The sequence below is a fragment of the Numenius arquata genome, unplaced genomic scaffold (assembly GCF_964106895.1).
Source record: "Numenius arquata unplaced genomic scaffold, bNumArq3.hap1.1 HAP1_SCAFFOLD_1152, whole genome shotgun sequence".
Lineage (NCBI taxonomy): Eukaryota > Metazoa > Chordata > Aves > Charadriiformes > Scolopacidae > Numenius > Numenius arquata.
The window spans coordinates 1-14,726 of record NW_027414935.1 but is presented as its reverse complement, the minus strand read 5'-3'; the positions used below and the strand labels follow the sequence as shown (position 1 = coordinate 14,726).

The 14,726-nt window shown below is 64.4% G+C and overlaps 1 protein-coding gene across 1 annotated transcript; it reads right to left on the bottom strand.

Moving 5' to 3' along the window:
- Positions 1-27: 27 nt before the first annotated feature.
- Positions 28-11,013, bottom strand: LOC141478282 (leucine-rich glioma-inactivated protein 1-like; the record flags this gene model as incomplete). The annotated part of the gene is given in 10 exon segments (XM_074167387.1): positions 28-330; positions 1,654-1,766; positions 1,769-2,161; positions 4,369-4,516; positions 6,045-6,098; positions 6,101-6,218; positions 7,416-7,487; positions 8,525-8,596; positions 9,498-9,569; positions 10,942-11,013. Coding segments are annotated over 10 exon segments (1,417 nt in total), but the record flags the coding sequence as incomplete, so codon positions are not given.
- Between the last annotated feature and the right edge of the window lie 3,713 nt (positions 11,014-14,726).

The following is a 14,726-nucleotide window of genomic DNA, read 5'->3' as shown; positions in this document are numbered from 1 at the left end:
CCACCACCAGGTGCCACTTGATGTCCCTCAAGCCCCCAAGTCCACGGTGACGTGCCGGTAGATCTGGGTGGCCCCCTTGAAGCTGGAGGCCACCAAAAAGTGACGGTGGCCAAGGGACAGGGGGGCGAAGGCCCGGGGGGTGGGGGCCAGGAGCTCCTGGATGGGCTCCAGGTGGCCACCGGCTCCCAGACGGTAGACACGGCTGGGGGCGTAGTCGTTGCCCAAGATGACGTAGCGGTGGCCGGCCAAGGCCAAAGGTTGGAAGACCAAGGAGCCCCGCGCCGGGACCTGCTGGACCTCCCGGAACATGGAACCCTCCCACCGCATCACCTGGACAGAGAGGATCATGGGAAGGCAAAGGTTGGGTGGTGGCCACCATTAGAAGGGTGGTGGCCACCATAAGAAGGGTTGGGTTGAGTTGGGTGGTGGCATCTGGAGAAGGTTTGGATGGGCTGTGATGGTCATGAGAAGGTTGGGTTGGGTGGTGGTCACCATGGGAAGGATTGGGTTGGGTGGTGGCCACCATGGGAAGGGTGGTGGCCACCATAGGAATGGTTGGGTTGGGTGGTGGCTACCATGGGAATGGTCGGGTTGGATGGTGGCCACCATGGGAAGGTTAGGTTGGGTGGTGGCCACCATGGGAGGGGGTTGGGTTTGGTGGTGGCCACCATGGGGAAGGTTGGGTTGGGTGGTTGCATCTTAAGAAGGTTTTGTTGGGCTGCGATGGTCATGAGAGGGTTGGGTTGGGTGGTGGCCACCATGGGAAGGGTTGGATTGAGTGGTGGCCACCATGGGAAAGGCTAGGTTGGGTGGTGACCCCCCCAAGGACCCATGATGCTGGTGGCCACCCCATGAACACATGATGGTGATAGACCCCCAACAACCCATGATCTTGATGGGCCCCCATGAACACATGATCCTGGTGGCCCCCATAACTATGTGACCGCTGGTGGCCCCCCATAACCACATGATGCTGATGGACCCCATGGACCCATGATGCTGGTGGCCCCCATAACCACATGACGGTGACAGACCCCAATAGCCCCATGATCCTGGTGGCCCCCCATAACTATGTGACGCTGGTGGCCCCCATAACCACATGACGGTGACAGACCCCAATAGCCCCATGATCCTGGTGGCCCCCCATAACTATGTGACGCCGGTGGCCCCCCATAACCACATGATGGTGATGGACCCCCATGGACCCATGATGCTGGTGGCCCCCCATAACCACATGACGGTGACAGACCCCAATAGCCCCATGATCCTGGTGGCCCCCCATAACTATGTGACACTGGTGGCCCCCCATAACCACATGATGGTGATGGACCCCCATGGACCCATGATGCTGGTGGCCCCCCATAACCACATGGCGGTGACAGACCCCAATAGCCCCATGATCCTGGTGGCCCCCCATAACCACATGATGGTGATGGACCCCCATGGACCCATGATGCTGGTGGCCCCCCATAACCACATGATGCTGATGGACCCCCATGGACCCATGATGCTGGTGGCCCCCCATAACTACATGACGGTGACAGACCCCAATAGCCCCATGATCCTGGTGGGCCCCCATAACCATGTGATGCTGGTGGCCCCCCATAACCACACGACCCTGCTAGCCCCACCTCTCCACCCTCCCCTCCTCACCTTGGCGTCCCCCAGGAAGCGGGTGAGACAGAGGAAGACGTGTCCCCGCAGCCGGAAGTGCTTGGCCGCGTAGACGTCGGGGACGTGGGGGATGTCGGTGTGGGGGGCGAAGACCCCCCGCTCCAGCGATAGACCAGTGGCCTCCTGGTCCCACTGCAGACCACCAAGGCCGGTTGCCCCCCAAGTTCCAGGAACTCCAGGTGGGTGTCCCGGTGCCACGGGCGAAGGGCCTGGTGGGGGTAGAAGCCCCGACCCCCCCAACGGAAGAGGGTGCTGGTCCCCCCCTTGGAGCTATCGGCCACCCCCAGGTACCAATGGCCACCAAGGCGGGCGCTGGCCACCGCGTGGGGACGTCGTAAGCGACCGTTGCCCAAGGCTTGGAGCCGGACGAAAGGGCTACCGGGGCCACCAACCCGGCGCCAGACGGCCGAGCCACCCCCCAGTTGGGCCACCACCACCACCAAGGTGCCACCAAGCTGGAGAGGGTGACAGGCCACCGGGGAGGAGCCTGCGGGGACAAGGACACGGGGGGAGAGGGGTGTTAGGGGTGGGGAGGAGCATGGAGACACTGGGGACACTGGGATTGGGGTGATGGTGGTGACCCCATGGGGACATTGGGGACATCGGGGTTGGGGACGACTCTATGGGGACATTGGGGGACAATGGGGTCATGGGGGACATTGGGGTTGGGGTGATGGAGACAACCCCACGGGGACATTGGGGACATCGGGGACATCGGGGTCATTGGGGTGATGACCCTAGGGGGACATTGGGGACATTGGGACATTGGGGTTGGGGACAACTCCATGGGGACACTGGGGTTGGGGTGATGGAGATGACCCCATGGGGGACATTGGGGACATCAGGGTCATTGGGGTGATGACCCTACGGGGACATTGGGGTGATGGAGATGACCCCATGGGGACACTGGGGACATTGGGGTCATTGGGGTGATGACCCTACGGGGATGTTGGGGACATTGGGACATTGGGGTTGGGGACAACTCTATGGGGACATCGGGGGACATCGGGGTCATGGGGGACATTGGGGACATTGGGGTTGGGGTGATGGAGATGACCCCATGGGGGACACTGGGGACATTGGGGTCATTGGGGTGATGACCCTACGGGGACATTGGGGTTGGGGACAACTCCATGGGGACACTGGGGTTGGGGTGATGGAGATGACCCCATGGGGACATTGGGGACGTTGGGGACGTTGGGGACATCGGGGTCATTGGGGTTGGGGACAACTCTATGGGGACATCAGGGGACAATGGGGTCATGGGGGACATTGGGGACATTGGGGTTGGGGTGATGGAGATGACCCCACGGGGACATTGGGGACGTTGGGGACATTGGGGGGGTTGGGGTCATTGGGGTCATTGGGGTTGGGGACAACTCTATGGGGACATCGGGGGACATCGGGGTCATGGGGGACATTGGGGTTGGGGTGATGGTGGTGACCCCATGGGGACATTGGGGACATCGGGGTCATTGGAGTCATTGGGATTGGGGACAACTCCATGGGGACACTGGGGTTGGGGTGATGGAGATGACCCCATGGGGACACTGGGGACGTTGGGGACACTGGGGACATTGGGGTTGGGGTGACAGAGATGACCCCATGGGGACATTGGGGTCATTGGGGACACTGGGGACATGGGGCTTGACGTGATGGTGATGACCCCCATGGGGACATTGGGGACACTGGGGACGTTGGGGACATTTGGGCCCTTCACACCATTTTGGGGGTTCCTCACCCCATTTTTGGGGTGAAAACATGGGGTTTTAGGTCCTCCAGCCCATTTTTGAGGTCCCTCAGCCCATTTTGGGGTTCCTCACCTCATTTTTGGGGTGAAAACATGGGGTTTTGGGTCCTCCAGCCCATTTTTGAGGTTCCTCAGCCATTTTTGGGGTTCCTCACCCCATTTTTGGGGTGAAACCATGGGGTTTTAGGTCCTCCAGCCCATTTTTGAGGTCCCTCAGCCTATTTTGGGGTCCCTCACCCCATTTTTGGGGTGAAAACATGGGGGTTCGGGTCCTCCAGCCCATTTTTGAGGTTCCTCAGCCCATTTTGGGGGTCCCTCACCCCATTTTTGGGGTGAAAACATGGGGGTTTGGGTCCTCCAGCCTGTTTTTGAGGTCCCTCAGCCCATTTTGGGGGTCCCTCACCCCATTTTTGGGGTGAAAACATGGGGTTTTGGGTCCTCCAGCCTGTTTTTGAGGTTCCTCAGCCATTTTTTACGTTCCTCACCCCATTTTTGGGGTGAAAACCTGGGGGTTTGAGGTCCCTCAGCCCATTTTGGGGGTCCCTCACCCCATTTTTGGGGTGAAAACATGGGGTTTTGGGTCCTCCAGCCTGTTTTTGAGGTCCCTCAGCCATTTTTGAGGTTCCTCACCCCATTTTTGGGGTGAAAACATGGGGTTTGGGGTCCTCCAGCCCATTTTTGAGGTCCCTCAGCCCATTTTGGGGTTCCTCACCCCATTTTTGGGGTGAAAACATGGGGTTTTAGGTCCTCCAGATCATTTTTGGTGTCCTCCAGCCCATTTTTGAGGTTCCTCAGCCCATTTCGGGGGTCCCTCCGCCCCTTTTCGAAGCCACTCAGGCCATTTTTGGTGCCCCCCCCCCCCCCGTCTTTTTGGGGTTCCCCCTTCCCGAGGTGGGTTTTTTTTTTTTGGGGGGGGGGGGGGGAGAGGGGGTGTCGGGACTCACCGTTGATGATGGTGGGAGCCCGGAAACGTCCGGCCAACTGGTCCCACTCCAGGAGGGTACAGGCCCCCCCGAAGGGCTGGGCCAGGACCACCCCCGGGTGCCCCCCCAGGGCGAAGGGCTCGGCCGCCAGCGAGGAGAAGGGGAGGGACTGGAAGGGGCGGAGCTCTGGGGGGGGGGGGGGGGGAGGACACACGACGACACCCCAAAAGTTTTGGGGGGGGGGGGGGGGGGGGGGCACCCATCAGGGTCTGCCGGATGCCTGGGTGCCCCCACCCTGAGCCCCCGCCCCCATCCCATCACCCCCCTCCCCCCCCCAGGCAGGGGAGGGGACCCAGGCGTCCCGGGGAGGGGGGACCCAGGGGTCTGGGGGGGGCTACAGGGGACCCCGGGGGGGGGCTATAGGGACTATAGGGGGGGCTATAGGGGACCCCGGGGGGGGCTATAGGGGACCCAGGCGTCTGGGGGGGCTATAGGGGTCCGGGGGGCGCTATAGGGGACCCAGGGATCTGGGGGGGGGGCTATAGGGGACTCTGGAGTCCGGGGGGGCTATAGGGGACCCTGTTGTCTGGGGGGGGGACACCCAGGTGTCTGGGGGGGCTATAGGGGTCCGGGGGGGGGCTATAGGAGACCCAGGGGTCCGGGATGTGGGGGGACCCAGACCTCTGGGGGGGGGGCTATAGGGGACCCCGGGGGGGGCTATAGGGGACCCAGGCGTCTGGGGGGGCTATAGGGGTCCAGGGGGGGGCTATAGGGGACCCCGGGGGGGGCTATAGGGGACTCAGGGATCTGGGGGGGGGGACCCAGACATTAGGGGGGGGCTATAGGGGACCCCGTTGTCCGGGGGGGGGGGCTATAGGGGACTCCAGGGTACGGGGGGGCTATAGGGGACCCCGTTGTCTGGAGGGGGGGGGGGACTCAGGCGTCTGGGGGGGCTACAGGGGACCCCGGGGGGGGGCTATAGGGGCTATAGGGGGAGCTATAGGGGACCCCATTGTCTGGGGGGGACCCTGGGGTCGGGGGGGGGGGGATGCTATAGGGGACCCAGGTGTTGCGGGGGGGCTATAGGGGACCCCGTTGTCCGGGGGGGGGGACCCAGAACTCTGGAGGGGGGGCTATAGGGGACCCAGGCGTCTGGGGGGGCTATAGGGGACCCAGGGATCTGGGGGGGGGGACCCAGACATTGGGGGGGGGGCTATAGGGGACCCCGTTGTCGGGGGGGGGGGGGACTCAGGCGTCTGGGGGGGCTACAGGGGACCCCGGGGGGGGGTCTATAGGGGCTATAGGGGGGGCTATAGGGGACCCCATTTTCTGGGGGGGGGACCCAGGGATCTGGGGGGGGGGCTATAGGGGACTCTGGGGTCCGGGGGGGCTATAGGGGACCCCGTTGTCTGGGGGGGGGGGGACCCAGGCGTCTGGGGGGGCTATAGGGGTCCGGGGGGGGGCTATAGAGGACCCCGGGGGGGGGCTATAGGGGTCCGGGGGGGGCTATAGGGGTCCAGGGGGGGCTATAGGGGACCCAGGGGTCTGGGGGGGGACGGACCCAGGTGTCTGGGGGGGCTATAGGGGACCCCGGGGGGGGGCTATAGGGGTCCGGGGGGGGCTATAGGGGACCCCGGGGGGGGGCTATAGGGGACCCCCCGGGGGGGGGGAGGGGGGGAGGGGGGGGGGGGTGGTACCGGAGACCAGGCAGTGGAAGTCACGTGGTTGGAGCTGAGCCAATGGGGTGCCCTGATGCTGGGGGGGGCCCCGGCAGCGCCCCGTTTCGGCGGGGGGGGGGGGTGGCCGTCCCCAACCAGGCCACCAGCCAGCGCAGGTGACAGTCGCACTGGAAGGGGTTCCCCCGCAGGTCCCTGGGGGTGTCCCCAAAGTGTCACCTCAGGCTGGGATCCCCTCCCCCCCCCCACCCGCGACCCCCCGTGTCCCCAATGTCCCCCCCATGTCCCCCCAGTGTCCCCAGGTCCCCATGTCCCCCAATGTCCCCCCACATCCTCGTGTCCCCCCCGTGTCCCCCAATGTCCCCCCCATCCCCCCACATCCCAGTGTCCCCCAATGTCCCCCAATGTCCCCAATGTCCCCCCACATCCTCATGTCCCCCCATGTCCCCAATGTCCCCTTCATGTCCCCCCAATGTCCCCATGTCCCCCCCGTGTCCCCCAATGTCCCCCCCATCCCCCCACATCCCAGTGTCCCCCCATGTCCCCAATGTCCCCCATGTCCCAATGTCCCCCCCCATGTCCCCCCAGTGTCCCTCCCATACCCTCCCAGTGTCCCCCCCATGTCCCCAATGTCCCCCCGTGCCCCTCCAAGTCCCCAATGTCCCCCCAATGTCCCCCCATGTCCCCCAATGTCCCCCACGTCCCCCCATGTCCCCAATGTCCCCCAGTGTCCTCCCCATGATCTCAATGTCCCCCCCCAAGCCCTTCCTGTGTCCCCCAATGTCCTCCCATGTCCCCCCCATGTCCCTCCAAGTCCCCAATGTCCCCCCCATGTCCCAAATGGCCCCCAATGGCCCCCCCCATGTCCCCTCAGTGTCCCCATGTCCCCAATGTCCCCCCCATGTCCCCCCAATGTCCCCCCAGTGTCCCAATGTCCCCCACATCCCCCCATGTCCCAATGTCCCCCCCACATCCCCCATGTCCCCAATGTCCCCCCATGTCTCCTATGTCCCCCCCATGTCCCCCCCATGTCCCCAATGTCCCCCCCACATCCCCCATGTCCCCATGTCCCCCAATGTCCCCCCATGCCCCCACATCCCCCCCACATCCCCAATGTCCCCCCCATGTCCCCCGATGTCCCCATGTCCCCCCATGTCCCAATGTCCCCCCCATGTCCCCCGATGTCCCCATGTCCCCCCATGTCCCCGATGTCCCCCCCATGTCCCCCGATGTCCCCCCACGTCCCAATGTCCCCCCATGTCCCCGATGTCCCCATGTCCCCCCATGTCCCAATGTCCCCCCCATGTCCCCCGATGTCCCCCCACGTCCCAATGTCCCCCCATGTCCCCGATGTCCCCCCCACGTCCCAATGTCCCCCCCGATGTCACCCACAGCTGGGTCAGCGTCTCCAGCCCCTGGAAGAGCCCTCGGGGCAACGTCTCCAGGCGGTTGTTGGCCAAACTCCTGTGGGGACATTGGGGACACGGGGGGGGACACGGGGGGGGGGACGCGGGGACACAGTGGAGGGGGTATCCCGGGGGTGTCCCCAAGGTGTCCCCAGGGATGTCCCCAGTGTGTCCAGGGGGTCCCCAAGGTGTCCTCGGGGTCCCCAAGGTGCCCCCAGGGTGTCCCAGAGGGTCCCCAGGGTGTCCCCAAGGTGTCCCCAGTGAGTCCCAGTGTGTCCCCAGTGTCCCCAAGGTGTCCCCAGTGAGTCCCCAGTATCCCCAAGGTGTCCCCAGGGATGTCCCCAATGTCCCCAAGGTGTCCCCAGTGAGTCCCAGTGTGTCCCCAGTGTCCCCAAGGTGTCCCCAGTGTGTCCAGGGGGTCCCCAAGGTGTCCCCAGTGTCCCCAAGGTGTCCCCAGTGAGTCCCAGTGAGTCCCCAGTATCCCCAAGGTGTCCCCAGTGTCCCCAAGGGGATCCCAGGGTGTCCCCAGTGAGTCCCAGTGTGTCCCCAAGGTGTCCCCGATGTCCCCAGGGTGTCCCCAGTTTGTCCAGGGGGGTTCCCAGTGTGTCCCCAGGGGATCCCCTGGGAGTCCCCAAGGTGTCCCCAGGGATGTCCCCAGAGATGTCCCCAGTGTCCCCAAGGTGTCCCCAGGGGATTGCAGGGAGGTCCCCAAGGTGTCCCCAGGGATGTCCCCAATGTCCCCAAGGTGTCCCCAGGGGGTGCCGGGGATGTCCCCGAGGCGTCCCCAATGTCCCCAGGGATGTCCCCAGTGTGCCCCAGTGAGTCCCAGGGTGTCCCCAATGTCCCCAGAGATGTCCCCAAGTGTCCCCAAGGTGTCCCCAGGGGATTGCATGGGGTCCCCAAGGTGTCCCCAGAGATGTCCCCAGTGTCCCCAAGGTGTCCCCAGGGTGTCCCAGTGTTCCCAGGGTGTCCCCAAGGTATCCCCAGGGGATTGCATGGGGTCCCCAGGGATGTCCCCAGGGATGTCCCCAATGTCCCCAAGGTGTCCCCAGGGGGTGCCAGGGATGTCCCCAGGGTGTCCCCGGTGTCACTCACAGGTAGAGCAGCCCCCGGAGCCCCCTCAGGGCTGTGGGGGCGATTGTCCCCACCTCGTTGTCCTCGATGAACCTGGGGACACCAGTACCTCCCAGTACATCCCAGTGCCTCCCAGTTTCCTCCCAGTGTCCCCCAGTCCCCTCCCCAGTGCCTCCCAGTCCAACCCAGTGCCTCCCAGTACATCCCAGTGCTCCCCAGTCCCCTCCCAATGCTTCCCAGTCCAACCCAGTGCCTCCCAGTAGAACCCAATGCTCCCCAGTCCCTCCCCAGTGCCTCCCAGTCCCCTTCCAGTCCAACCCAGCGCCCCCCCCAGTCCCTCCCCAGTGCCTCCCAGTCCCCTTCCAGTCCAACCCAGCGCCCCCCCCCAGTCCCTCCCCATTGCCTCCCAGTCCCCTCCCAGTGCCTCCCAGTCCCTCCCCAGTGCTTCCCAGTCCAACCCAGTGCCCCCCCAGTCCCCTTCCAGTGCCTCTCAGTCCCTCCCCAGTGCCTCCCAGTCCCCTCCCAGTGCCTCCCAGTACAAGCCAATGCCTCCCAGTCCCTCCCCAGTGCCTCCCAGTCCCCTCCCAGCACCTCCCAGTCCCTCCCCAGTCTCTCCTAGTCCCCTCCCAGCACCTCCCAGTCCCTCCCCAGTGCTTCCCAGTCCAACCCAGTGCCCCCCCAGTCCCCTCCCAGTGCCTCTCAGTCCCTCCCCAGTGCCTCCCAGTACAAGCCAATGCCTCCTAGTCCCTCCCCAGTGCTTCCCAGTTCAACCCAGTGCCCCCCCAGTCCCACCCAGTCCCCTCCCAGTGCCTCTCAGTCCCTCCCCAGTGCCTCCCAGTCCCCTCCCAGTGCCTCCCAGTCCCTCCCCAGTCTCTCCTAGTCCCCTCCCAGCACCTCCCAGTCCCTCCTAGTCCCTCCCAGTCCCCCCCCCAGTGCCTCTCAGTACAAGCCAATGCCTCCCAGTCCCCTCCCAGTCCCTTCCAGTCCTACTCACAAGTACTCCAGTAGCACCAGCCCGGCGAAGGCCCCATCCCCTATGGTCCCCAAGCGCCCGGCAGTGACCAACCTGTGGGGACACCCCACTGTCACCCTTGGGGACACCCCACTGTCGCCCCCAGGGACACCCTGGGGACACCCTGGGGACTCTCGGGGGACCTTGGGGACACTTTGGGGACCTTGGGGAAAACCTGGTGACCTAGGGACATCCTGAGGACACCCTATGGCACCCTGGGGACACCTTGGAGTCACCCTGGGGGACACTCAGTGCGTCTTGGAGACACTTTGGGGACCTTGGGGATTTCAAGAGGTCCTTGGGGACACCCTTGGGGACATCTTGGGGATGGTGGGGCCACTGTGAGGACCTTGCGGATAAGCTGGGCATGGTGTGGGGACCATGGGGACCTCAGGGACACATTGGGAGTGGCATGGGGACCTTGGGGACACCATGGAGACAGTTTGGGGACAGGTTGGGGACCTCGGGGACATGTTGGACCCCCTTCGGGGACCTTGGGGACACCATGGGGACACACTGGGGACTGGTTGGAGACACCCTGAGGACACCATGGGGACGTTGGGGAGAGGTTGGGGATGTTAGGGACAGGTTGGGGACCTCCTGGACACATTGAGGACACAATGGGGACCTCAGGGACATGTTGGAGACACCATGGAGACACCATAGGGACTTTGGGGACACAACGAGAACCTCGAGAACACATTGGGGACAACATGAGGACCTTGGGGACACCTTGGGGATGTTGGGGATCTCCTGGACACATTGGGGACACATTGGGGACAGGTTGGGGATACGTTGGGGACATTGGGGACAGGTTGGGGACACCTTGGGGACAGGTTGGGGACACTGGGGACACGTTGGGGACAACATGTGGACCTTGGGGACATGTTTGGGACAGGCTGGGGACCTTGGGGACACCATGGGGACAGGTTGGGGACCTCGGGGACAGGTTGGGGACCATGAAGACACCACGGGGACACCATGAGAACCTCAGGGAGACATCAGGGGCACCATGGGGACAGGTTGGGGACAGGTTGGGGACAGGTTGGGGACACTGGGGACACATTGGGGACACCTCGAGGACAACATGGGGATACCATGGGGACCCTGGGGACACGTTGGGGACAGCTTAGGGATGGCATGGGATGGGAACCTCAGGGACACCATGGGGACCTCGGGGACATGTTTGGGACCTTGGGGACACCTTTGGGACCTTGGGGACACCATGTGGACATCGGGGACAGGTTGGGGACCGTGAAGACACCACAGGGACACCATGAGAACCTCAGGGAGACATTGGGGACAGGTTGGGGACAGGTTGGGGACATGGGGGACACCATGAGGACACCACGGGGACACCATGAGAACCTCGGGGACAGGTTGGGGACAAGCTGGGGACAGGTTGGGGACATCTTGGGGACCTTACAGCAGCTGCAGGGCCGGGGTGTCACGGAAGCTGCCCTCTCCCAGAACGTCGATGTCCCACCGCACCAAGGACCTGCGCAAACGGGGCCAAACTGGGGCAAACTGGGAGGGGAACTGGGGGGAGACTGGGCTGAACTGGGACCTGAGAGTCCTGAACTGGGCTAAACTGGGCCGAGACTGGGCTGGACTGAGACCCAGGAGTCCTGAACTGGGCTAAACTGGGCCGAGACTGTGGGCAAACTGGGCTAAACTGGGAGAAACTGGGCTGGACGGGGGCAAACTGGGGGGAGACTGGGCTGAACTGGGACCTGAGAGTCCTGAACTGGGCCAAAATGGGGGGAGACTGTGGGCAAACTGGGCTAAACTCAGGGAAACAGGTGGCAAACTGGGCCAAACTGGGAGCAAACTGGGCTGAACTGGGGGGGAACTGGGGGCAAACTGGGCTGAACTGGGACCTGAGAGTCCTGAACTGGGCCAAAATGGGGGGAGACTGTGGGCAAACTGGGCTAAACTCAGGGAAACAGGTGGCAAACTGGGCTAAACTGGGAGCAAACTGGGCTGAACTGGGGGGGAACTGGGGGCAAACTGGGCTGAACTGGGACCTGAGAATCCTGAACTGGGCCAAAATGGGGGGAGACTGTGGGCAAACTGGGCTAAACTCGGGGAAACAGGTGGCAAACTGGGCCAAACTGGACTAAACTAGGGGAAACAGGTGGCAAACTGGGCCAAACTGGGGGCAAACTGGGCTGAACTGGGGTGAACTGGGGGCAAACTGGGCTAAACTGGGACCTGAGAGTCCTGAACTGGGCCAAAATGGGGGGAGACTGTGGGCAAACTGGGCTAAACTCGGGGAAACAGGTGGCAAACTGGGCCAAACTGGACTAAACTAGGGGAAACAGGTGGCAAACTGGGCCAAACTGGGGGCAAACTGGGCTGAACTGGGGTGAACTGGGGGCAAACTGGGCTAAACTGGGACCTGAGAGTCCCGAACTGGGCCAAACTGGACTAAACTCAGGGAAACAGGTGGCAAACTGGGCTAAACTGAGGGCAAACTGGGCTGTACTGGGGCAAACTGGGGGGGAACTGGGCTAAACTGGTACCCAAGAGTCCTGAACTGGGCTAAACTGGGACAAACTGGGGGGAGACTGGGCAAAGTGGGCTAAACTGGCACCCAAAAGTCCTGAAACAGTTCAAACTGGGGGCAAACTGGGATCTGAGTGTCCTGAACTGGGATAAACTGGGAGAAAGCGGGACCAAACTGGGCTAAACTGGGCCAAACTGGGGGCAAACTGGGGGCAAACTGGGCTAAACTGGGGGCAAACTGGGAGGAGACTGGGCTAAACTGGGACAAAAGAGTCCTGAACTGGGCTAAACTGGGAGAAAGCAGGACCAAACTGGGGCAAACTGGGCTGAACTGGGGCAAACCGGGGGAAAACTGGGCTAAACTGGCACCCAAAAGTCCTGAAATGGGTCAAACTGGGGCAAACTGGGGGGAAACTGGGCTAAACTGGGATCCGAGTGTCCTGAACTAGGCTAAACTGGGAGGAAGCAGGACCAAACTGGGCTAAACTGGGACCCAAGAGTCCTGAACTGGGCCAAACTGGGAGAAAGAGGGACCAAATGGGGCTAACTGGGCCAAACTGGTGGGAAACTGGGGGCAAAGTGGGCTAAACTGGGGCAAACTGGGCTGAACTAGGGGGAAACTGGGGGCAAACTGGGCTAAACTGGGCCCCAAGAGTCCTGAACTGGGCTAAACTGGGAGAAAGCGGGACGAAACTGGGCTGAACTGGGGAAAACTGGGGGAAAACTGGGCTGAACTGGGGGGAAACTGGGGGAAAACTGGGCTAAACTGGGAGGAGACTGGGATAAACTGGGACAAGAGTCCTGAACTGGGAGGAAGCAGGGCCAAACTGGGCTAAACTGGGAGGAAACTGGGGGAAAACTGGGCTAAACTGGGGCAAACTGGGAGAAAACTGGGCTAAACTGGGACTCAAGAGTCCTGAACTGGGCTAAACTGGGAGAAAGCGGGACCAAACTGGGGCAAACTGGGCTGAACTGGGGCAAACTGGAGGGAAACTGGGCTAAACTGGGACCTGAGAGTCCTGAACTGGGCTAAACTGGGAGGAATTGGGACCAAACTGGGGGGAGACTGGGCTGAACTGGGCCACACCAGTCCTTAACTGGGCCAAACTGGTCTAAACTGGGATAAACCCGCCCCCCCCCACTGGTCCCAGTTCCCGCCACCCCCCAGCAGCGCGAAGGGAGGGGGGGGGCGGGGCTTCGCGGGATGACGTCACGGGGTGGGCGGAGCCGCGAGGGGCGGTTCCCGGGGGGGGGGGCGGGTCCCCGAGGGGGTTCCCGGGGGGGGGGTTCCCCAAGGGGAGGGGGGGGGAAGAGGGGGGGGGTCCCAAAGGGGGGTCCCAAGGGGGGGGGGGTCCCCAAAGTGGGGGGGGGGGTCCCGGGGGGGGGGCCCAAAGGGGGGGGTGTCGGGGGGGGGTCCCATGGGTGGGGGGGTCCCCAAAAAATGGGGGGGGGAACCAGGGGGGGGGGCCCAAAGGGGGGGGGTGTCGGGGGGGGGTCCCATGGGTGGGGGGGTCCCAAGGGGGGGTCCCCAAGGAGAAGGGGGGGGGTCCCTAAAAATGGGGGGGGGGGTCCCATGGGGGGGGATTCCCCAAAGGGGGGGGTGTCGGGGGGGGTCCCAATGGGTGGGGGGTCCCCAAAAAATGGGGGGGGTCCCAAGGGGGGGGTCCCATGGGTGGGGGGAGGGTCTCAAAGGGGGGGGGGGGTCCCAGAGGTGGGGGGGGTCCCCAAAGGGGGGGGGTCCCAAGGGCAGGGGGGGGAAAAGCGGGGGTCCCATGGGTGGGGGGGTCCCCAAAGTGGGGGGGGGTCAAGGGGGGAGTACCCAAGGAGAAAGGGGGGGGGGTCCCCAAAAATGGGGGGGCCCCAAGGGGGGGGTCCCATGGGGGGGGGTGGAGGGGGTTGCAATGGGTGGGGGGGGGTCCCCAAAAAATGGGGGGGTCCCAAGGGGGGGGTCCCAAAGGGGGGGGGTTCCAGAGGTGGGGTGGGCCCCCAAAGGGGGGGGTCCCCAAAGTGAGGGGGGGGTCAAGGGGGGGGGTCCCAAAGGGGGGTCCCATGGGTGGGGGGGGGTTCCAAAAGTGGGGGGGGCGCCAAAAATGGGGGGGCCCCAAGGGGGGGGGGTCCCATGGGGGGGGGGTGGAGGGGGGTTGCAATGGGGTGGGGGGGGGTCCCCAAAAAATGGGGGGGGGTCCCATGGGGGGGGGGGGGGTCCCAAAGGGGGGGGGGGGATTGCCGGGGGGGGGTCCCATGGGGGGGGGGGGGGGGGGTTGGGAGGGGGTCGCAATGGGTGGGGGGGAGGTCCCCAAAAAATGGGGGGGTCCCAAGGGGGGGGGGTCCCAAAGGGGGGGGAGATGCCGGGGGGGGGGGGGGGTCCCATGGGTGGGGGGGGGTCCCCAAGGAGAAGGGGGGGGGGGTCCCCAAAAATGGGGGGGGTCCCAAGGGGGGGGGGGTCCCAAGGGGGGGGGGGGGGTCAAGGGGGGGGGTCCCATGGGTGGGGGGGTCCCAAAGTGGGGGGGGTCAAGGGGGGGGGTCCCATGGGTGGGGGGGGGGGGGGGGTTGGAGGGGTCCCAATGGGTGGGGGGGGGGGGTCCCAAAAGTGGGGGGGGGGGGCGCCAAGGGGGGGGTCCCCAAGGAGAAGGGGGGGGTCCCTAAAAACGGAGGGGGGTCCCATGGGTGGGGGGGGGTGTTCAAAAAGGGGGTTCTCGGGGG